We start from the raw sequence: 24989 nt of genomic DNA on the forward strand, positions 1-24989 counted from the left end.
GCAACTAAGCGAGATTATTTGATTATCAACGTAGGTATGCAGCAACAGCTGTTTATGCAGGAAATTTCAAATTAATGAACACTACCCTAGGACCCTACCTGGTATCGTCATTAATGCCTACAAAGAATCTAATCATGCCATCATCCAGAGGCAAAAATCGGCAAACGACACAACGCGTTTGCATCAGGTCACTAACAGCACTTTTTTCAGGACTATAAATTTTTATTAATGAGTTGGCATTACCCAATGATTTAGTTTTCAAGAAAACACCTTAGTTAATTCCAATAGGAAAACAAGACCCATATGACTAAAATGGGCCTTTTTAAAACGATTAATAAACAGTATTCGCTTACCCAAACTGTTTTCTGTACCAAAGTTTGCTGTGACATCTATCGGGAAGAAGTGATGTCTGAAAAAGTGTATGAAATTAATGAAAGTAGGATAGATAGCGTACTTGGTCATCCGGTTTTAAATGCAACTGATTACATATTCTCCGTATTCACAGTAGGTACTGGCTGACTCATCTGCTTCTATTTAAAACATCGGTAATAATAAAAACACTTTTCGGGACCAGAAATGGAGGTGTTGCGAGAGATATCGTCAAATCTACTGTATTCTGACAAATAAAGCGAAAAATTGGGATGGAGGGCCCCGACGAAGCCAGGCACTGTTTTAATCTTCAACTAAAAGAATGGTATTCAGCATTCTGTTGCATTCATGCCGCCTATGCTAGCAGTATTTCAACCCACTTAATAAGCTCATCTTTAGACTCGTAAACTCCCAGAGGTAACTCGGCCGCTATATGTAGGCAGCCACATGGATGACTACGATATACACTACTTATGCATAAATACTTGTGAAGAAAAAGGGCCTGATGCTCAACTTTTTTTGGGTGTCGAGAGCTAAACATTAGGGGCGTTTAGATTAGCTAGCTTCCATTGGTAATCGCTCCGCATGCTAGTAAGCTTTTAAAAACTTGGGTAAATATCTACGTATTATATATTTACATTTATAAAAGAAACTAGTCGTATTGAATAGCTAAAGAACTGACATTTATGATAAAAATGCATTTGTATCGACTCGTGAATCTATATCAACGATGGCAAGTTAAAGTAGAAAACTAAGTGATTCCGTCAGGAAACGAAAAACTAGTACAATCAAACTAGTAAACAGCTTAAATATGGAAATAAAGTGGTGGAAATCGAAACTTTTTGAAATGGATATTCAAAAAAATCTGACAATTGGATAAAGCTTTTGAGTAGATGCCAAACAACCTTTGTCAAACCGGCTAATAAGCAAAAAGTCTATGGTTTCTGGTCTGGTGAAGAAGATAGGAATTGTGAATACGAAATTACCCAGGACTGGGGCTTGCAGAGGGCGCACTCATTCTGCCAAGGTATTCAGGACTCTCCATGTACGCGGGGAGGTAGACCGTTTCCATCGTCATACACATTGTTTTGTAGGCACTAAGGCAAATATTTAGGGAAAAATAGAGGACCCTGTTACTTCCAAACCAGTTAAATAGAAGTACAGTTCCTCAGATTTTGAAAGTTAAAGCATTGTGGTAATATAAATTGACACAGGGGGAGGGAATACATAATTCTATGGTTGCTCATTCCACATGAAATGACCGCTCCACAAGTCCAACTTTTCCATATCTTAAAAGGGAAGTAGTACGGTTATTTCGACACCACTAACTTGTTTCCTGTGACCTCTAGTGGAGAACCCTAAAAGGTGGACAGAAAACGAGAAAATTAATGAAGGAGACTTGCACGACGCTTTAGAATAAATTAAACGCAAGAATACATAATTAATGAGTACGGAATCCTTGTTTTTGTGCCTTCGTTTTGCAAAGCTGTTTACTAACAAAGAATGAAAGTGATTAATGGAGTTTCTCCCAAATTTTAGCAGTGCGCAACTTGCATCAATCCAGTGGTTAAGTGATTCAAGCTATTACTCATTCACATAGCCATTAAAGCCGAAGCAAGGGTGGGTAAAGGTGTGGCCTACAAAGGTATCTTAGCTATCTCTTCCGACGTTGGCACATGGTACTCTCTTCCAGCGCTTGTATATTACACTTCAGTTCACGAGGTAAAATTGCTGTTGGTTCAATGTGTATAGGTGCATGATTTTGCTTTTCTTCTTTTGTAAAAGTAATTAACTCAATAATGTGGTGACGATAAATCTACACTTAGCTCAATGTACGCTGAGTGGTTCAAATTCTTTCTTTTTAAACACTATTTATCCACTACCTTTAGCTGACTTCGTTAGCGATAAATCGTAGTCTCGAGGTCATTGAGGTTCGCCAATTACCTTGCAGAGATAGTGGCAAGATGCCACAGCCAAGTCACTACTTTATTAATCGATGCTCTCCTATTTGCTTTGGTACTAATTTGGTTGAGGGAGCGAAGCCAAATGAAATCCGAAGGCTTGCCAAACCTACGTGCCTCAAAAAACGATCCAGTTTTGAATCAAACGTTTGATCTGCTACATCTTGGCGGGAAACAAGCGTGGGTACTTCAACTATGAAAAGTCAGTTTTCGGTTCAATAAACGCCTTGGTTCCAACTCAAGTTTCTCATGTGGCTGGTCCATTTTCAGGGTAAAAAATACCTTCAAGAACAGAGGTTTCCAGTTTATGAACTAATTATTCCCCCAACTGCAAACCACCTAGTCTACACTGCTGTATTAGTGCCACAAAGGAGCCTTACTCAAGGACAACGCAAACTACCACCTGTAAATACTCCAAAAATTTGTTCCAATAAGACAAAATGGCTTATGAGCCACAAAAGGTAAAGCTGTATTTGCCTTAAGGTAACTGATAGCTAGGTTGCAACCGCAGTCATCGCTTAGTCAAAATCCACCTGCCGCAGTCGCTTGATCAAGTTTCACAAGGCCATTATGGACGAACTCAAGTTGGGAGTTGTGCCTACAACCAGATATAATACTCTCACTTAAGTGACTGTTCTATTCCAAATCAGAACATACAAACGTCATGCTAAGCCCATGAAGTAGTAGGTAGGATGACAATGCCAATCATCCAAAACAATATTAAGCGGTCACATGATCCACCTTTACACCTTGGCAGTAAAAATGGAAATGCTTCACCGTATAGTTCCATTACCGCATCAATTTGCGGAAGCAAATGGCTCATTTTCGTGCCGCTTCTTAGTTTTGGATGAGTAAATCTCTTTCATCCAATCACAAATGACCCCAACTCATCATTACTCATCTTCACAGTGTGCCTCAATCGTCTGTTTACTTTTCAAGGTTCAAACAGCCTTTCAGAGCTAAACTTTTCAAACTACCCAACGATACACTTTTCATTAGCGAATAGCGTTCTACGCTGGAATTGTACGAAGGCCATTGCATGCAAAGACAAAAGATCAGAATCTAATCATAAAAATGAACAACACTGACAACACTTCATAATTACAAAAAATAATAGCAAAAGCGAATGCCAGGGATGATATACATCATACATCTTTAAAGTTCAGCGACCCAATTTCGTTGAACTTCTTTCTCCCTCCCACTTAGTGTAAATTCAAACGGTGACTTGGAACATATCTGCCCTATAATCAATCTTATTCGTCTACTTCCATCTTGCGCTTCTAGCGCGAGTTTGTTACTTTAATGGGTAAAATCACATGCAATGCGCACTCTCTAACTATTCACATCACTAGAAGCCAAAAACTTTGTTTCTCAATATCTTAAGTTGCTCATGATGAGAAACCGACTCCACGATGAGGTTCAAGAGCAACGTAAATTATCACCCATAACAAAAAGGTGGTCGATGGGATGATGAGTCTGGAGAATAATCACAAAACAACATACTACCACACTTTTGTAACGGAAATTAAAACCAACAGCAACAAAATTTAGGGTTGAAAATTCAGGCACTTCACACTTAATAGCGCTCTCTCACACCGCCTTTTAATACTTTGGCTACCAGAATCCCAGGAAGAAGTCAACCATCACAGCTTGATGTTTTGCTGCCCAACTATAGTATTAATTGTCACTAATTATTACAACCGTCTCAACTGTTGCTCAAAAACAAAGAAATGCAAATGTCTTCTGATTAAGAACTCCATACAGCTATTTAATCCTTTTAAACTCCAATGATATTTTCACAACCCATGATTTTGCATAAACATGAAGTGATTGAAAAACCTCACAGACACGTGGAGCTGCTGATGACGACATTGTTAATCGACGCAAAAATTCAAAATCCACCTGGTCCACTCGGGCGTGTGCACGAGACGAGCAATGCAGAGTGGATCAGCGTTAGCGTCTGCAGTAGCCGAATCAATTGCCTCCGAAATGACTGTCGTGAGGCGCGGTGACAAACCGAGAAGCTGTGGCAGATGCGATGAACCGATTGGTGTTACTACGCGTCCACACTTGCTGCATTTGGTTTGAAGATTGGTGGACCAGTGGCTGTGTTGCTGGTACTGGTCCAACTCCTCACTGGCCAAAACGCGACCGCTGTGGAGGAGGAGGAGGAGCTGTTGCAATGGCGCCTTCAGTCGGTTGCAGAGCGCTGGGGAGACACTGTCTGTCTCAATTTTGTTCACAACTTCGACTAGAAGGTAAAAGCAAAAAATAAGCCCTATTTGCTGATTTTGTATAATGACTGCTATTGAGAATGGAAAGTTTGATACAACTGGGACTTTGGTCTCGATTAAAGTAACCACTTCGAGCAATAGTCCCACTTTCCATTTATATAGTGAATACTATTAAAGAGGTGTTAGGAAATCCCTTTTTTTCTTCGATTTTACAGACCTCCACAACCAAAAGGCAGCAGTAGCCTTTTACTTAATGCTATACTTTTGATCTAACTTGTCAAATAACGTCCAAGCTTCCTTAGCTCAAGCCGCATCCTGATAAACTCTAAAACGTATATTATGCTTGTAATGCGTTGGTTGCATGCCTAACTCTTGATTTTGATAAGAGGGAAACTCAGATGCTTCATCAATGTGCTCTCGTCGGGTGGGCCAGGCCCCGGGCCATGCCAGTAGCCCCAAGCCCTAGTGTTGTCAAATACACATATTCGGCTCGAGTACTATGCCTTCTTTCATCTTCGGAAAAGTCTCGAGGCGCGACAATGTTGCTTGTAATCATGAAAGCTACCCAGGCTGGAACTCATGCTTGACTTTGTAAACCCGAAAGTAATCAAAATAAAGCACCAACCACATTAAACACCACACACCAATTCAATTTTTTCAACAACTACCCTCTGGTATATGCAAAACCGCCGACCTATGAAAAGGACATTTCAGAATATACTGAAAGTACCTTTAGGATTTAACGAAAGCTTCATGTTAGGCGGAAGAATTACTAAAAGCTAACGACATTCCGAATGCGAGTTATTGAACAACAAACTGAAATACCAAGGAATAATGATAATGCCGTAACAATTTTATTCAAAGAACCCAGAATGGCCTGTACGATTCTACCTAGAGAGCTGAGGTGCAGTCAGCGTTCCTTTTCACCTGCTCTTAGTACCAAATAAAGCCTCAAAAAATGCTGAACGTCACATTTTCCAGTTTATGAAAAAGCGTCTTCAATTAATCAAGCCATCAACCATCACATGAACTTGGTCAAACTGCAGATTTTGGCGCAATGTTTGAAGGAGCATTTAATAATAAGGTCCACTTAACATGCAAAACGCTAGTAATCGAATCGCCTAACTAGAATGCGAGAGACGGACTAATTGCTTCGTATGAGCAGTTTCTTTCAATCTCAGATCACCCATTGCAACACCTAGATTGCACAAGAAAATCAAAAAAGATGCTGTGAAATAGCTTGAATGCGTTTACTTACAGTAATTCTTGAATCACAATTATGATAAATCATTCATGGCAAAATGCATAGCATTATTGAAGCAGAGCATGTTTCAACTCCTGTATTTAATATTAACTTTCAATATATAAACTCAACTGTAATACTTTAATTATTTGCTTAACTCCAGGCTTTTGGGTGAAGAGGCCACTTAGGTGCTACGCTATTGCACATTTGCTGGGGGGACTGGCCTCTGGGCTACGCCAGTAGCCCCCAGCCCTTCGGTACGTCAACAATATATGTTCTGTCTGAGTATTATGTCTACTTTCGTCTTAACGGAAGTCTCGAAGCACTGCACTGGTGGCAGCGGAAAGCAGGTTCAGTCTAGATGGAAATCTACCCTGATTTTTACTGCCGACTGATCAAAATTAGCGTGACGGAAGAATTGCACATGTTGCGGATGGGAGAATGTGACAGCTCATAACAAAAGGGCTGGAAATGACGAATACTTTCGGCAACCACCCTAGTCTCGTATTCTGTAGGAAAGCTATCAACAACTGAAGCAACGCTAGCCGCAAACCATCCGGAAAAGTTTGTTATGGAGCTGTCTACCGTACCTGTATGAAGATATCGAATATGTGAAAAAGCGATACCTCCATCACTTCTCTACTAGCTGGATATAAGCCAGAGAGCTGTGGACGAAGTGGGAAAGTGGTAAGGAGGAAAAGGCGCAAAACCTGGCACCCAAAACCTCTTTTAAGCCTGTCCTTTATTGACTACTTTCAGGCCAGCGTTCCTAAGACTAGCTATGGACATACGTGACGGCCAGCACACTCCCCGTTCCCCAACACAGTCCCCATACAGAAACTTCAGGTCCAGCAGAATTGCCGTGAGGGATCAGTGGCGTTGAGGTCAAGTATCTTCTTAGTTGCATGGAAATGCAGCGACTGGAGCAGTTGGTCCTTAAGGTATTTTATTTCAGCACTATTTACATTGTGACGGCTGACGCGGGAGGTCGACCAAGGGGAACGGCGGGAACAACGCTTAAAAGAGGAGGGCTATGTCATGCATTGATTGGTTGTTGGGCTTTCGGTTTCTGGTAAAGAGGCCAATTAGTTACTCCACCGTTGTAAATTTGCTGGCTTCTGAGCCATGACAGTAGGCCCAAACCCTTCTGCTATCGAATATAAATATACACGTAATGCCTAACTATTAGGTCTTCCATCGTTTTCAGAAAAGTTTTGGGGCGCTGCATAACAGTGACTTCGGCTCATTAATAAAAAATGTTACAAGTCATTTACCGAAACGCAATAACGACTTTGGCTCAACAAAATTACACTGGTTATCAAGAAGTAAGATCTTGTTAAAAGGCGCCCTGTAAACAGTTCTTCGCCATCTTGGAACCACTACTTAGACTTTTCTATTCCAACTTCACCCAAATAATATCGAGATTAGCCAGTTTAAACAAACGATTTTGTGTTTAATAATATTTTGTAAACGTTTGGAGGAATACATGCTTCATTACTCACCTTAGTTTGCTAATGGACATCCACTTTGCAGTATATTTTACTGGGTTGTTGCGAATTCACTCTAACTAGCTAAGCCCAACTGTCAAATAAAAGGGTAATTTTTAGAGGCAGATAAGAACGATATTTTACCTACTTACAACCCTTTCCACTTTCTAAACACAGTAATATTCCTATGAATCTTAAAAAAATACTCTTTTGTTCACCCGCAGTCTTCGTATTCAGGTGATTCCATTTTTTTCTTTAGAGGAGAGGTCTACCATATGCCACCATTTTGGGTTAATGGATGTTATCGAGGAAATTCCCAAAGGAGATTCAGGAAAAAATATCGTTACTGCATGTGCCAAAGATAGTGATAGCTGTCATCAGAAGTTTGATACATATTAAAATGATGAATTAATTTAGTGACTTTTAAATAATCTTTACTCTGGGAAGAAAAAAAGTAACAAATTTATCCTACTAAGGAAAGATGAGATGCTGACGTACACATGAGTAGGAGGACGGTCATGGTGGTGGAACAGTTAATTGATTTCATGTATTGCACAAAGTTGGCCAACTGCTTCGGCTGCTGTAAAAGAGCCTCCATACGCATGTTTCTGGGCTAAAAAGTGGCAAAATCAACGGAAATAGGAAATGCTATCAGATTAATGCACATGACTATGCTAGCAACGTTCTAAATATTGTGATGGACCATCTGCCTGAAGCGTGTCATTACTAGGTGGTCAATCGAAGGAGAAAAAAATACCCGTGAGGTAGGGACATTTGTAAAGCTTTGTGTGAAAATAGAGTTGTAAACTGACGCAAAATTTACAGGTGAAATGGCATAACATTAAGCAAATGCAGTAGCATACGATGACGTGTAGACGGTGATCCCAATTGCACATGAAATGGCGTACGCCTATCTGTGTCGTTATGGCCTTCAAGAAGGTTATATTTGAATTAAACGATGTTGCATGGGTTCCTAACCTTCCAATATTACTAGTAATGAAGTTCCTTAATGATGTTTTCGTCTTCCTGCGTTTTCAAAATTAACTCAGGTACTATATCGGCATCAGGACAGCAGGAGAGGTTCAATTGTGTCAACACTAAGGAAAAGCTGAATAACATCTTGTCACGACGAATGAATTTATAACCGACAGTGGTGGATGCTGTGAAGCAGAAACCGAATAGGTTCGTGAAAGAAAAGGCAAGAAGGAATACCATGGACTCAAATCATTACTCCTTCACGTATAAAGTAGAGTAAGCTCTTGATTTGAAAATGTTGTTTACAATACGTTTTTCATAGCCAAACCACGAATTGAAGAACGAAATCGACATATTTAGTGAATTCATTTTTTTTTAAAAAACATATTAATCTAGGAAGACTAATGAGCAGCAAAGCAAACGAATGAAGGAGAGGAAAGTGCCCGAGATGGAAACACCCACAAACTCCTTAAAAACGACAGGTATGCGGTGCATTTGCAGTAGAACAGTACTCAATCTATAGTGATGCTCTCCGGATGAATATCGACGAAGTTCAACTGGTTAAAATAAGGGCGTCGATGAGAGCCTTGTGGCGTGATGATAATCGCTCCCATAGAAAAAAAGTATTAGGCATGCAATAATTTCATCATATCACGAATCTCACGCTGGCTGCGTTACTAGCCCTACAATCATTTTGTATAGCTATATACTTTTTGACAAACTCCTACGTCACTTACCAATTCTCTGGCGTTTTTGAGCCAATCATTGATGTAGGAATTCAAGAGAGGGACCATAGGGGCATTTGAGGGGTAATCGGTGTCATCCTAAGCAGAAAGAGAGTAAACTTAAGTGATCCTGTACAAGCACACAGATGATGACCCATGGAAGAGCAATGGCACTTAAGACTTGCACAGCCATATCAATTCAACGCCTTGTTTACTCCTTTGTTAAATGTGGTTTCAGATTAATACACTATTCACGTGAGACATCTAAGAATTCAACAAACTACTAAATGATACCGCAAGGACTGCCAGCAACCAGTGTGTTGATAGCTCGGTCGGCTACATTCTAAATTGGAAAAGTGGAAATAAACAAACCTCATGGCCATTCCTGAAGTAGTCATTTTGAAGTTTGACCTGACCAAATAGTGCACACTAGGTAGTTCGATTATTATTTTTTCTTAAATTACTAATACATTAATTACATTTTTTATTCACTACGCAATAGTATTCAAACTTGTTGATATGACTGTGGGTCTGTGAAAGTAGTTGCTTTCTATTTCCTTATAAACGAACTATGAGTTTTATAAAGTGGGAAATCAACTTGATGAAATTCAAGAAAAAGATTTGAAGTTCCTCAAAAAGTGGCAACCAAACTTTGTTCACGATGAACGCAAACACTCGCGGAATACGTGAGCATAGTAGATTTCAGTAATTTTATCTACCGGTAACTCCAAACTACAGGATTACACTCATCTATTTTCGTTGTTTGCCAAAAAAGGAATACTTGGGACCATTGAACTTGTGGAAAACCAAAGAAATGAAGAAAACTTACCACAATAGGATCAACTAGGTAGAGAAAAACAGTGTTCAGGGAGTCCTAGAACAGGAAAGGCCATTACCATAACAGTTGAAGCCGTACAAACTTGCACCAAAAGGGAGAATTTTGAAGCTTCTGAGATGTCTTAGAGCGTCCCGCTACAGTACAGTTGTTTATGCCTTGTAACTCGAAAGGGTTGAGCATTCTTGTAAGACGCTATGAAACCATATCAACCGTTAACATGCATGAATACACAAGCAGTCAATCGAGTAGCTTGCAGGATGTTGAGCCCACGACTGTTATTGCTACCATTTAGTCCACAAACGTGGCATCTATTCTTAAATATTGCAAGTAAACGGGTGTTGGACTTACAGGATTGGCGATAGAGTCAAGAGCAGGCAAGAGAACGTGATTAGCAAGAATCTCGGTGAGAAGGGTCCGTGCACACTGAGCAGTCTGAGTGTGATCGGGACTAACAGAAAAGAGGGGCAGTTACGCGCATTCTTCTACCAATTGTCCACTAGAACACATACATATCAATATGTTGCCGTGGTTGTATAAATGCGTGGTTTCGGTCTAACTTTCAATTGAGTAGGAATTGCACGCGAGACCCTATACGCTGATTGTAAAAACTATTACAACACTAGGTGTAAAAAATACATTGTACGCGGGCACCTAATCAACGAGTTAATAGACTGATTTCGGTTGCTAATGGCAAAATCATTGTCGACAAATGAGACTGGATTTTAGTTCTCATTAGGGCACTTCACAAAAGGGGAGGTGAAATCACTATGGCAAAATCTAGGCATCCACATGCATCAGTGGATCCCCCTACTTTCCGGAGATTCAGAACTCGCAATTTTTATAAGCGAAGCATTTGAGATGCTCCACTGAAATGGTGAAGGTGATGCTTTCAACTATAATACAACCTTAAAAACAGTTTTCAGGGAATGAGATTCCGTTTTCCGTTTTTTCCGTTGCTCAAATATGGTCAAAATTTCCTTATGATCTGCACGGCAAAACAGATCATGCGCATTTAAAACTCAGGAGACTATTAAGAGCTAAAACTATGTCCACTCGAGATAGCCAAAAAAAACAATATTCCTTGGTGATATACACAGTCGATAGCAAAACGTTCACTTTCAGGATCCTGGAAGGAAATTAACCACTGCAGCTCAGATATTTCATTGTTCGAGTAACATTATGATATCCAAAAACTAAAAAAATGCAATTATCCCCAGAGAAAAGCCAACCTATATCTGCTCTATTATTCTGAACTTAATGAATCTGCTTACAATACAATTAAGTTCAACTGCACACGATAAATATACACCACATATGGATGCTGATGACGGTGTAAACAAAAAGTAGTTTGCAATCAGTGTACGGGATCCACTTAAAACTACGCAAGTATGAAAAATATCCTTTGATGATCCACACAACAGGTAACGGGTCTTGTACGCTCTCTCTCCACATGACCATTGCAAATAACCAGATAGATTACCAGTGTAAAATATGCTCTCAAAATTGCATAAATACAGCCTATTTTTATTCAGAGAAGAAAGAATGATAGGACTCACTCAGGGTTATGATCCGCAAGGTGATTATTTTTCACAAAAGTCTGGTCTGGCATTTGGTGGTGAAACTGAGCCGATGAAAATGCCTGGTCGATTAGGTTAATTACCCGAGCGGTTCCATTCCACGCCGAGGGCTTTCTAACCTCAACTTTCCTTCTTCGTTTCAAGCCCGGTGGGATAAGAAGGTGAGGCAGTAGCTGACGAACAATACCCTGCAGATAGAGAGACTCCGCTTGACGTGATTGCAACGCTGGGTGGAGGTGATCAGCGGAGAAGAGACGCTGAAGGACCAAGTCATCAGCCAGGGGTGGTTGGATGGGTTCCTCATCTCCGCTCGGGTAGATATTAGAATCAAAGAATGCTGAGAGAAGGTAGACATAAGATAAAATTAGCTTGAGAGGAATCGGCCGGGAAGAATGACAAGAGAATAAGGGATGCACACAGCAAGCAATGCAGCAGACAACTGCATGACAGCAATCCAACCAGATTGACTAGTAACAGTCATGGGACGTATGAGAGAGCAAGGGCAGCTAGCTTACCATCTAAGTGACTAAAAACTATAACAAAAAACCATAAGTCAAGGATGAATGATGAAAAAGACAACTTTAGATACTTAATCGATAAGATGAAAGGATTAACGCACCATTTGTAAGGGTAAGTAGGTGTTCCACGTGGTGAACAACACATGGAAGGAGCTTCTGCTCTATTAGATTAGAAACATCAACCTAAGGAGATTGGAAAAAAGCACGCTTTACCGCTTTCAATCTTAGAAGAAGGACGCTACAAATGTGCTGCAGCTGGGCTTTTATATTAGCGGTAAACTTTTCATCATCAGTCAGTTGTCTATAAGCAAAAGTACAAAATGAAAATAGGATTCAAGCTTCATCTCAAAGACAAAATTCTGAATGATAAGAGACTTACGAGAACCAACGAAGAATAAAGCGGTCAATAATGAGGTCAAAAATCTAAAGTCTTGATTCAATAGTAAAATTCACATTACGTTTTGAAGGTTTTCATCGGCATGAAGTGATAATTTTGGTATACGGGGATCAAAGCATGAGCGGGAATACCTAAAAATGTGGTAGACTACGAGAAGCTTACGCTAGAATGCCGCAGTTACAAGAAGTTTGGGGTCTCAGAAATTCGCAAGAAAATAGAGTAGACTGCGACGTGCTATTGGAACACAAACGTCCACATTTTGAGTGTCTATCCAATTTCGTCCTTAAGTAGTACGATGAGGAGTGTATTTAACTACCTTAAGAGGTTACTGAGGACGAAGCCAAAATAAAAGCAAAATAAAATCAACGGAATGAATAGAAACATATCAACGCATTTCCATCTTCACAACGACACCGCAAAATTCCATTAAAGCATGACCGGCAAACTGTAGTATGGGTGTGTATAACCTTAATATCATGTATCAAGCGGCTGACTAAAGCCTACTTAAAGTGACACGTCTTAGAAAGGTGTATACCCTAACAATAAAACTCCATTTCCTTCTTCACCTCCTAATATATCCGATTTGTAGAGTGCGTACCAGTTATGAAGAAATTTAAAAGCCGAAAAGTCTAAAGATTTTTCATTTATTCTTAAGCTAATCTCGTCTAGGAATGAGTCCCTTTAAAACAGTCATTTCTTGGTTGTCAACGCAAAACCAACTATGTTTGATGATATTAAATGCCCTATATTGTAGCGTACCGAGACTCCGTGAAGACGAAAGAAGACACAATACTTGGGCAGAATATATATATTCAGCCCGGAGAAGGTGTCTGGGCTATTGGCATGGCCCAAAAGACCAGCCCACCCAGCGAGGTACAAGGGGGCTAAATCAAAGTACACAAGTGGCACCTCACCAGAACTGAGAGATAAACGACTATCGTATTACAGTATCAACTCTATTTCAACTGCTGAACTGATTTTAAACAATGATAGCAGTGGCATAGGTTCTATTCGTATTTAGAAACCGAGCATAAGAGTTCTACGGTACAAAATAGTTTCACAACGATGCATAGAAAGCTAGTTTAATTCAGCTTTTGACTGCGATGATACTTATTCTACCTCAAGTTCTGCTTCTGCTCGGAGGCTTGGCCCCAGCCCATACCAGTAGCCTCTCATCATTTCTTCATGTATGATTTGCTAACTGCTTACGAATAGTACAGAATTAAGGAACCACGTATACATGCTGAAGCATTAGGAAAATGGTACAAAATACTTCATTTCGAATGCTGGGTTGTGACAGGCCCAAAGTTTATCCCTTCCTCCTCGAACTTCAGGCTATGGGAGAGCTTCTACAAGAGCATGCTCATTAATGATAATTATGGTGAAGTACACAGGTCAGATCTATGCGCGTTCTGAACTCTCGCTTACCTCAGTAAATTCTGCTGGCTACTCCGCCTCGAGATTCATGTTCACTGAACGCTTCTCACCTAAATGACACTTTTAAACAAAATATCTACTACATTTATGTGCTAGTCATTTACAATAAAACCGGCATAACATCAAGATTCAAATGATCTACATGGATTATGTTTTGGACACGAAGGGTCAGCATTAGCCCCGGTAGACAGTACAGGAGAGCATGGAAAATGCGTTTTCAAGATGAAGTAGTGTTAAACACACGTTTGTTTGATTTTACCCCTAGGCAAGAGGTGCTGAATGCGTGCAAATCGCGTGTCTGAGCTGAAGTTATTGGCTCCTAAGGCTAAAGCGGAAGCTGGACTGATTTGCTGGCAGTTTTCAATGCTTAATTTGCTACCATTTTCACGGAAAAGATGTCCTTACATAAAATTTTGCTGACTTTAAGGGCATAAAGAAGAAAGAAAAAGGGAGTAGCACCAAACCGACTACATGCTTATTATTCCTAATCTGAAAAATACAGTCACATTATAATACTTATCGGCTTATAGTGTGACTATTGCAATACGATGGTGGTCTATCCCTCGATATTGGCGGGGCGACACTTTTGTACTTTGAATTAGTCTTCTTTTACTTTTCTGGGTGGGCTGGCTTTCGGGCCATGCCAATAGCCCAAGCGCCTTCTCTGTGCTAAATATATATATATATTCTGCCCGAGTATTGTGTGTTCTTTCGTTTTCAGAGAAGTCTCGGGACGCTACACTATCATCATAGTCGTGAAAGTATAGGAATTGTTACCTGACGAACCAAAAATGCACTGATTTGCAATGCTTATGTTACTTTTATGTGCTATTTAGGGAGGAGGCAAAGTTGTAATTCGAATCTGGTGACAGGGTCGTCATCTCCCGTGCCTGAGTGCGATTGCAGTTTCCCCCTCCCGTAAACTTTGCATTTGTTCTCCCGATCCATTTCCTTCTAATAAATATCCCAGTATTAAATTTACTGGGCCGTTTTAAGGACACCAGGAACAGGAGGGAGGAGACCTGTGAGTCTTGCCCTACGGATTAATACAGTTTTTTCGATGAATTTTCATCATTGATCCATTGGAACGGCTTTCTATTTGCTAATACAGACAAAAACTTTTATTGTGCACTTCTAATTATTTTAAGTGCCTGCGTGCCTAGTTTTAATGCATTTTTTAATGGAAAGCAATTTTTTGTTTTGTTACGTCAGTTAAGTGCGGCTTATTTGGCACGAATTTTACTTCAATGTGGTATGCGTTCGAGAAGTAGAGTTACGCAGGGTACGTTTTCGACTTCTGTATTTTGACTATAACCTCATCTCTCCCTTTAAAGTAGCTGCTCATTATTTGCACCTCCCTGATCCCTACTAGGGTGTCATGCATTTCGTTGATTTTGTTCTTATTGCAAAATCGTGATATCCTGCTGCGGACCGTGTCTCTTAGGGTACATGCTTTCAATTACTGCTTCAGGTTAATTCTTGCATTTTCCTGGGATTTGCTGTCTTTCTTGTTGTCCTCCACTTTGTTATTTTGCAGTTTACTTCAAGGAGCTTCATTTAATTAGGGATACTTTTCTTCCATGCACTGTTTTTGACAGAGTGCGAATGTGCTAAGGCAGCGAAATTATGTAAATTCCCTCCAGTTGTTTTTACAATGGTCAGTGATTTTTTTGAATATTCCTTCACCGGTTAAGTGCGTCTGGCAATTGGTACTTAAGTTTTTATTTGTATAGATAGGATATTACGACTAGCAATTTCTGCGCGTCTCTACTCATCTGTTTTCAAATGTATTAGTCTGTCACCTACACTTTATAATTACAATGGTTCGTTCTGTTTTATATCCGCATCTGCCTTACTGATTACAGAGGAATTAACCAAGATCATATCGGTCATAAACCTTCTTTCGAGCTCCAGTGAGAAGGCCACTGTAGACACAATTAGCAGCCATTTGTCGAATGAGGTGCCCAGCGCCGATCGATTATCACGAATCTTAAATGAGGCTGTTTCTCGGGGCTCCGTTGTTAAAAACCCCGAGGATGGGTTTTACCACCCCACTCGCAGCTTGCGACCACATCGGCGCTCATTCCTCTTCTCTCAGCATCCCTCTGTCCTCTACGATGTAACCACACCGCGGCGACGTACAGGGTCTTCTATTCAACGAACACACAAAACGCCTAATGGTGCAGCCGTATGTTACTTCCCCCTAAGGGCTTTTTTCCTCTAACAGCGTCGTGGTTCTCGCCTCTCCTATCTATTTGCAGACATCTACTCGTGGCATATCGGATATTATTCCAGTTTGTGGTTTCTGTCTTGGTGATGAGGCCAACAACCCGAGAACGGGTGAGCCTGAAGAGATGCTAGCCTGTTGGGGCTGCGGTAGCTCAGGTGGGCATTTGTTTCCATTAGCTACACCACTACCCACTCGTCTAACCATTTCTCACGGAGAAATCTTCCTCCAGCCCATCCAAGTTGTCTACGCTTATCGGCGGCGATGGTGCCCCAAGTGAAACGGCTACGCTGGTACTGCATCGATTGCAAACGCTGCACAATTTGCCACTACTCGGCATCCAATTCCGCGGAAGGCGAAAGAGCAGCGGTAGCGGTCAGTGGTGGCAGCGCTAGTGATAAGGACAGTGATCTCCTGCTTTGCGATAACTGCGATCGTGGATATCACCTTTCCTGCGTGGCTCCGGAGCTCACAGAACCTCCTGATGGTGCGTTCTGTTTCCTTTCCACGTTGGAGCATTAGATTTAATAGAGGCGCTTGATGTTCCTGATGATGAAATATCAGTTGGGATCCCTTCTATAGTTTACGGTTCATGTGTAGAAATGACTGAAATTAGACGTGTTGGGTGCTTCCTCTCTCCCGTCACCTCATGGAGACAAAAAAGATCGTGGTAGTCTTTTATGGATCTTATTCCGTTTATGTAAGTGTAGTTGGCCATACCGTAATGCTATTTTTAAACATACCGCAGTATAGGCTCTTACCTTTCCATTCCTCCTCTAATGTATGCACAGAAGGTTCCCACAGTTCCAGATGTGGACGCTTACAACTATCAGTTTTTCGGTTTAATAGTCATCAGCTACTGCCATGATTTTCAACGCTTTTAAATTGGATGAAATAGTTTCATCACAGGGGACTAATGAATGAGTCGCTTTCTTTTCTGGTTTAGGGTAAGTACTATACTGTTTAAGTGTTTGTACAATGACAAAAAAGAAAGTTACCAACTTTCTTTTTCATTGCTTACGTACATGTAAATGAATTAAGATCTTCCAAGGAACAGTGTAGTTCTCTATTCAGTTCCGGGGACAGCAGAATAAGTTTGCAATGATACATATGGATTTGGAGGCCAAGAGTTAGACAGAATTCCCTTCAGTGCGGCACTTCAACTTTCCGCCTAAAATTTTTTTAATATCTCGTTTCAACAGTGACTTTATTGGGTCATTGAATGATCCTCTCTCAAATCCAGGTACCTGGATCTGTCCCATCTGTGAGCGCTACCCCGAGGGTTACACCCAACCCGAAGCTCGTCCCTCTTCCCTTGGCCGTGAAAACACCTTAGCAGCAGCTACAGCGACCACCGTCACACAGGACCCACTTGATCCCCGGCTGCAGGCGGCGGCTCTGTGTGACCTGCTAACCGACTACGAAGTGCAGCTCATACGGCAGGCTCTTCAGAGCTGTGGCAGTGCCAGCAAAGCAGTCACGACGTCAACAAGGAAGCCAAGGGCTTCACGACCAATTAAGTCGGAGGCTCTTTTGAGGCCGAAGAGGTCGGGTGTTTTGGTCCAGAAAACGCTCACTAGCTGGGCCCTCAGAGTCGAGAGCAAACAGAAAAGTTAGTCTCCTTGTGATCTGTGATTAATATGAAAAGGTAGGTTGGGATTGACGTTGCCTAGGCTGTGAACGCCTGTATCATTTCCTCGGAATAATCGGGACTGAGAGTCTTAATGCTTCTACGGCTGTCTTAGTGTTCTATAGCATCTTACTATAACATTTATTCTGAAACCTGGCATATGACTTAAGTGTCTAGGAACGATGTCGTTTATACTGCTACTATTACTTTAGCCAGCTGCTAGTATACGTGCTGCAATAATCTTGCAGGTCTCGTATTATTTAGCCATAGGTGAGAACGGTTTGTTTGTCCCAAAGACCAGATAAGTGAAGGATGGGGTAGTATGACCAGAATAGTTAAGACTGAAAGCATTCTATGCCTCTGTGCATGAACACTGGTAATCTGCGGTTTATACTGACGTTAACTTTATTAAGGATTTGCTTTTCCTGATAGGCACTGACACCACAATGAAGTTGGAAGCAGACAATATATCATCAGTTGGGCGCGTGACCACTCGACGAAGCATCGTGAACACTACCGGTGCCTCGGCCTCTATCAGTACCACTGCGGGCGTCCCTACTACGCGTTTGGCTGCGCGTCGGTCATCGGCGTACGCCTCCACCGACGTCTCACTAACTCCGCCCGCCAAGCGGTGCAGGCTGGGCTGCACTGCGTCGGTCGCCTCTTCGCTGCGCGTCCAAATTCCTAATCATTGCGGGCCGCGACGACAGCAGCACCAAAATTATTTGCAGTCATCTGGTGAGTAAAACCACTTCCTGTAGTTGCACCTCCATATCTTAAACCCTTGATGAATAGCGAGTTGCTTCGCTTGATTCTTGCCTACCCGCTTCTTTGGATCACTAACTGTTTGTAAAACAGAATCGTCTGCAACAACAACAGCGATTAAGTCACCACTTGACAGCTGAAGGCTGGCGAGCTTGCCACTCGAACAAATGCGTCCTCATTTCTCAAATACTCGGTACATTTTGTATAATACCTGTGATGAAAGTCATCCTCAGAACTTTGAAGCCGTTGGGGTATATAAATGCTTTGATGGAGCTTTCACATTGTCAGCAGTGGATATTTTGTTACTTCCTTGTCCAAAGTTTAGGGTTGGATGTATCCACAGAATAAGGTAGATACAAAAATAGGTGATTTACTTATTTGTTGTATGGTTTGCTGGGCGAATAACTGTATTCTGGGTTTGGTTTCAGGGTACCACCGTCTACTTTATTTTTTTACCCTTATTGGGGCTATTCCGTGACGATGGGCCCGCTCTAAACCATGCTGTTTTTTGAAACGAAATCCTCTTACATTTCTCGCGGCTATCGGATACACAATGAGCGGTAGGCAGATTCACATAATGCTGTTTTGATGTCAAAATATGCTTTTGTTGCGCGGGATTATTAAGCTGAAAGTCCACCGATCCACTTGAAAAGCCCCGTCATTCGGCATAGTAAGTTTTTGATTCTTGGGTCACCCATTAACGTCGGTGAGTTTGGGCGTTTTCGTTTTCAACTGAAAAACCTTACTCATTCTGCCATTTTCAGACGTGGTGTCGATTTCCAACAAAGCTCCCATTCTTTATATGCACTTCCGCTGTTCCATTTCTTCACTCCTGTAGCAGTTCGTTGCAAATGCTTAGGGTAGTCCTTTTTTGTCAAGACCTTGGTCGATTTCAAAATAAACAGCCCACCCGGCCGACGTCAAAACCGATTAATTTTTTGTCTAACCCTCCATGCGTGACTCATCATTATGACCTGAAGGTGTAGCATGCCCTTCGCACACACACCAATCCCATTTGGATTCGGTACGTCAACTGTTCAATTCAAAACCCGACCTGCTCATACCTCTGTATGTCGCATTTGTGGGCATGGTCTTTTGTATGCTTCAGCTGAACCCGAGGCCTCTCCCGCTCCTAACTTTAACGCGCGGGAGCAAAAACAACATCGTGGACGTCGGGGGAGACGCCATACATCAGCAGCCGCACTTCAGCTCATCAAAACGGGCATCAAACGTCTTCGTGGAGGTTCAGGACGCGGACATTCCCTCAGCAGTGTGTTGCGCGGCTCAGATGTTGAGGAGAATTCTGTTGATATCATCGCCGCAGATTTCGTCGATGGAAAGGCAGTGGAAGAAGACACTTCAAAGATATTGGCGAATGGTGCAGCAGTTGAGATGAAAGATGGAGAGGAAGATGATGGACAAAAAAAGGAAGATGCGAATGATGATGATGACGACGAAGATCCATGCTTCGGAACGATTATTGATGCAGATCGGAAACTTTTCCAGAACGTTCAGTCTCGTGTTCAGGAGGTGGGGCCTTCTCAATCTGAGTCATGGTTTTGTTTGGTTGGCTTGTTTCCAATCCCCTGTCCCCGTTTTTTGACTGATTACATAATCCCAGAGCTTCGTGATTTTAAGACCCTGAGTCTCTGCACACTTTGGTAACCGACGTTTTTTGGATCCATATCTATCTTCGACTGAATTGATGAATGAAACCCGTAAACAGTCTGCGGTGATACCTGATTTATTCTAAAAGGCATAAGTATGAAAGTAGCTGTGATTGCAAAGGGGGTCTAGGTGACTAGTGGCACAGTTCTTCAGAAAGCTCATACCTTATGATATGTTTGATAATTGTCTTTCATCCTCTCACCCTTCATCTCTTCCACACAGTGTCTTCCACAGTCTCTGGAAAATAGCAAACAGCTCCCTCCAACAGATAATCCCCGTCTGCTGAATACTGCCAACACTCCGTCGAAAATACGAACCTCAACGGAATCAGCTCCCCCAAAGGACATCCCGTCTCGATATCCTCCTCGGATCCAGTTTGGCAAGTACTGCATCACCACCTGGTACTCTGCCCCCTATCCCTCCGAATATGCCAGGTAGGATTTTTTCCCTTTCTCATTTCGCGTCGCCTTGCTGTGAGGCCTTTCGTACAAGGCTGTTTTTGGTGTGTTGCCCTGTTATTTCCATTCGCCCGCACAGTGGTACTGGTTCTGTCAGGCGCAGGGCCCAGCGGTAGCAAAATTAGCACTTCTTTTTCAATTCTCGAATAGTGGCACTTCGGACAATTTATTGCAGTAATTCTAATCTGTACAAAATTATACTTCAGTTGCCTCCTGAAATCCTGCCAACTAAGTCTACATTTCCTAGGAAATCTTTTCCGACCTATTTTCAATACATGTGTACAAGTTCCTAGTACTTGGTTGATGCTGGAATAAGGGATTATTTTTTTAAAATTAATTCCACTATTACATCGTAGCAGTCAGTAGTCAGGAGGAGATTATTCTACTCTTCACCCGAAATGGCAATTTTTTATCAATGCATTGATTATGATTTTGTAGTGTTACTTCTGGTTTTCTATGACGGCTTTGAAAATTGGTGGCCTGTTTTGATAATGTTTATCTCTTAACTCTTTAGATTGAATCTGCTGTACATTTGTGAATACTGTTTGAAATACTTCAAGACCGAAGATGTGTTCAAGCGACACATGGTGAGTTTTGACTGTTTCTTTAATGTTGGAGTATGCGTTTGAAGCTTTTTTGCTACTACTTTGAGGTTGTATTGTTCGTTCACCTCTCAGGTGATGAATCTTAACAATCACTTGGTCCTGAGTGCACTTATAATGTGTAGATACATTATTTGAAGACCGTAACCGAGTGGACTACATCAACACGATGTTATGCACAAAGCACTAAGTGGCCTAACTTTTCTGTTAGTTGATTATTCACACAACTCCATACTCCACCGATCCCTTTTACAAACCAGTTCTTTTGCACCCAAATATTCCAGTTTGGGCCTAGTTTGATTTGTCTCATCTTAACCACGACTTTGCTGTACCGTTGGAAGAATCTTTTTTTGGTTATTACAATGAAGTCCTTTGCAATCTCCCTTGTTCCATCACTGCAGAGCAAGTGCACCACCTACCATCCACCGGGAAATGAAATTTACCGATGTCAAAACATCTCCGTCTTCGAGGTGGATGGCCAGATATCTAAGCTGTACTGCCAGCAGCTCTGCATCCTGGCCAAGTTGTTCTTAGATCACAAGACCCTCTACTACGACGTGGAGCCCTTCCTCTTCTACGTCATCACCGTTCATGATCCACATGAGGGCTTCCATTTGGTGGGCTACTTCTCCAAGGAGAAGCGTTCAGCGCAGAAATACAATCTCAGCTGTATTATGGTCCTACCGCCTTATCAAAAGCAGGCCTATGGACGTTTTCTCATTGATTTTAGTAAGCTCGCTTCAACCATTTTGATACCTTTTTCCCAGTATGTTCGGACCACCCTCTGTGCAATTTTACGAGCCTAAATTTGCATTTTACATTGTTATCTTTTATTCATTCGTTTTTTATTTTTACTATATTGTTATATATTATCGTATTTTTCCTTCTCTGCTTGATTTTCAACCCGCCAAACTGCAGTTGTGTTCTCTACTTTTTTCTGCCCATGATTCGTGTATCACTTAGCCTATCAACTTCGAGTAATATGCTGAAGTAGGACCGTAAAGACGCAAACCTATTACCTGAGGTTTATACCATTTCCCAAATAGGGAGTTATCTACTATTTGTTTGTCTTGTAAACCGATATGCACTTATCCTTACTGCCAAGTGCTGCTTTTAGATACCGTTTTGACGTTTGTAGCCAGACATCTCTTCTAAATCTAACTTATCCGAGGGTCGTATTTAAAACCTTGAGTTTGGAGCTCGATGGTCTCGTAAAACACCGGCTATTGATTCATTAGCTAGTGGGAATATGTTGCAAAATATTGAATTCTGGGTTGTGTTTGTACTTTCTCAAACTCCTTACTCTCTGCCTCTATCTAGAGCATGCGCGCATTGTGTCTTCTGTGTACTTTAGCCCTAATTTCATTCGCCTTATTTCCCTGACACAGTAGAGTTATAAGCTTTTCTTCACGCTTTAACTCAAACAATGCAATTTGAGCAATGGGAATATTCATTTTAACGGAGGAAATTATGCGCTGGTGCATCCAGTGGGGAAAAACTTGACTTAGTTAGCATTAGGTTTCGGCTTCTTTTTTAACCCCTTGTTTCCAGTAACAATAATCTTGTTCACCAAATGCGAGCCAATGGTGTTTTGTACTCTTAAATATGACGGGATTGCCAATCGCGTCTAACTCAAGCCCTTCGCCGCCAAGGTCTCTCCCTAAGGCAGATCCATTATTGGAGCTCACACATTTTGTCCCTCTGATGTGACACCGTTTTCAACATTTTTTTTCTACTTTTCGGTCTTTTTTCATTTCCTCTCAAGAAACCGGGGCGTCATAATTGCATGTAACATTGGTAGTGAGCGTGCTAGATCCTCCTGTCTCACAGGCAGGAAGTGTAGTTGATTTCATTAACCAAATTTAGTCTCTTATTAAACCAACAGAACAAGGGTAAATAAGTCAGCCCCCTCCGTCTAATTGTTTTCAGCTGACGCCGGCCGTTTCACCGCAGTCATCGTTGTCTTGTTCGTTTCGAATGGACCTGTTCGTTGTTTGCCCAACACTGCCTCACCTCCATTTGTTTTGCACACATCGATTCCATTCCATATTTTTTATGCCAGAGTGGAAGCAATTGCTCACCCTCCTAGTTGCCAAAGGCCCTGTCATAAAACACAAATTGACTGGTCTTCCCCGAGGCAAATCAGCACACAATCACTATTCCTAATGTGTAGGTATCATTTGTTCTGTAAAATATCATCATCAGACATTTTGCTCTTGCACTGCAAACATATACTGTTCAATTTACGAAGCTCATAGAGTCTACGTGCCGTGTGCATCCTCCCTCCACTCTCAATCTCTTTGATATGCGCCGAGCATATTCTCTCTCCGCGACGCTGAACAATCGTCTTGACATTAAAACACTCCATCAGCCCCTTTGGGGCCTAGAAAAGCACTTTATTGAATCAGTGCTTGCCCATCAGCTTTGTCCATCTATCATTCTGTAAATTGAACCTATTTTTATCATGCTTACAGTGTTAAGTTTCTCAAATTCACAAACCATAGAGACATATTTTTTGGTCAAAGTGGCAGCTACATCGATAATGTTATCTTTATTCCAAAATCAGTGCAGAATATCCAGCTGAACCATTGACAACACGGTTTTCCCCTTAATGATGGAAAAAGGAGACTTCTGTATCGCAAGAAGCGACAAGTTTGTAAAATGCCTTTCTCAGTTTTTGCGAAGTGGCTAAATGCCTGCAAGATATGATGAAAGTTAACTGGTGTAACATCTGTCGGTGATGGTTGGTGGGTTTTCGAGGCCAGTTCCTTTTTAATTTGTGGTGGAGCGAGGGTTTTGTAGCCGTTCAAATGCTTTCGGCTTTTGAAGAGCTCGTATTCCGCAAAAAAACGGTACTCTGAATTCCTACCGTGGCAAAAAATTGGGACAACCCTTGAGCTGATCAATGTTTCCTTCAATTCCAATAATCAGTTTGTGCGCCGAAATCCATGCATCCCTCCAGCCTCTTTATATTTCTGTCAAGCTCTTCTTGGGTTAAGATGGATGTATTCGTCGTTTTTGGCATCTTCTTTCATTTGTCTCCTGTTTATCCAAAATTTTTTTTAAATAATCATGTTGAATGTCGTTTCAAACCTTCAACCATAGGACTATCCGTTTCCCATCTACCGCAGTGTCCCAGGTTAAGCTCATCTTTGATCGATGGTCAATTGTCTCGTACGACGATTTCAACCATTCTCTTCCCAATGGCTACAACACTCGAGTACTTGATTGCAAGCTCTCCTCAAACCTTATGTAGCTCTGATTGGCCTGATCGAATGCCATTAGCTCCCCGATTTAATGTCTCTGTTTAACACACCAATCTGCAGTCGCATGACTGTATTTCTAAAATACTTCTGCCTACCCCCAGGCTACCTGTTATCGCGGATTGAGGGCCTATCGGGCTCCCCGGAAAAACCTCTTTCCGATCTGGGTCGTCTCTCCTATGAGTCCTATTGGCGCTCTACCCTGCTACCCCTAATACTTAGCACGGAAGAGGGAAACAACGGTGGAACCTTGACTTCTGATATCACTGTTCGCCAGCTGACCGAGGCCACTGGCATTGATGTGCATGATGTTGTCAGCACTCTTCAACAACTCGCCTCTGACATCCAACTGGATAGCCAAGACAGCAGGTTAGTCAACAAATAGTTTCTTGTTTAGTCGTTTTTCTCTGAGATTTTTTGCATTTATGGCTGTGGTCAATAGCCAAGTGCTGACTGTCTTCAGTGTAAATCAAATGGAATGTTTCATCCATTAAAATGTGAAAGGACAGGACTGGCTTTTATGATCAGGGCTTGGGAAACTCCATTGAGCGTCTTTGATTAGCTTTTCATAGTCGAGATCGGCATTTCGTTTTCTGGTTTCTCAGTCTAATATCC

General features: G+C 41.6%; 2 protein-coding genes across 2 annotated transcripts in view; one reads left to right on the forward strand and one right to left on the reverse strand. All coding sequences in view use genetic code 11, as the record gives it.

Annotated features, from left to right (window-relative positions):
- EGR_08998 (Sorting nexin-14) overlaps positions 1-12708 on the reverse strand; it is a gene marked incomplete at both ends in the record, with an annotated part of 27047 nt that extends 14339 nt beyond the window's left edge. Inside the window, 14 exons of the mRNA XM_024498247.1 lie at positions 354-409; positions 1356-1466; positions 4233-4581; positions 7793-7907; positions 9007-9093; positions 9824-9868; positions 10181-10280; positions 11389-11746; positions 12029-12110; positions 12141-12228; positions 12307-12350; positions 12386-12455; positions 12487-12606; positions 12641-12708. Coding sequence (XP_024347344.1) covers positions 354-409; positions 1356-1466; positions 4233-4581; positions 7793-7907; positions 9007-9093; positions 9824-9868; positions 10181-10280; positions 11389-11746; positions 12029-12110; positions 12141-12228; positions 12307-12350; positions 12386-12455; positions 12487-12606; positions 12641-12708 — 1693 coding nt within the window. The remainder of the gene's footprint in view (positions 1-353; positions 410-1355; positions 1467-4232; positions 4582-7792; positions 7908-9006; positions 9094-9823; positions 9869-10180; positions 10281-11388; positions 11747-12028; positions 12111-12140; positions 12229-12306; positions 12351-12385; positions 12456-12486; positions 12607-12640) is intronic.
- A 2307-nt stretch (positions 12709-15015) lies between these two features.
- On the forward strand, positions 15016-24759 carry EGR_08999 (Histone acetyltransferase MYST4; the record flags this gene model as incomplete). Its single annotated transcript, XM_024498248.1, has 11 exons — positions 15016-15043; positions 15627-15949; positions 16023-16146; positions 16221-16475; positions 17232-17600; positions 18051-18356; positions 19492-19913; positions 20274-20485; positions 21024-21096; positions 21513-21840; positions 24479-24759. The coding sequence occupies 11 exons, from the start codon at positions 15016-15018 to the stop codon at positions 24757-24759; spliced, it is 2721 nt and encodes a 906-aa protein (XP_024347345.1).
- Between the last annotated feature and the right edge of the window lie 230 nt (positions 24760-24989).

Source organism: Echinococcus granulosus (assembly GCF_000524195.1).
Source record: "Echinococcus granulosus chromosome Unknown EG_S00127, whole genome shotgun sequence".
Classification (NCBI taxonomy): domain Eukaryota; kingdom Metazoa; phylum Platyhelminthes; class Cestoda; order Cyclophyllidea; family Taeniidae; genus Echinococcus; species Echinococcus granulosus.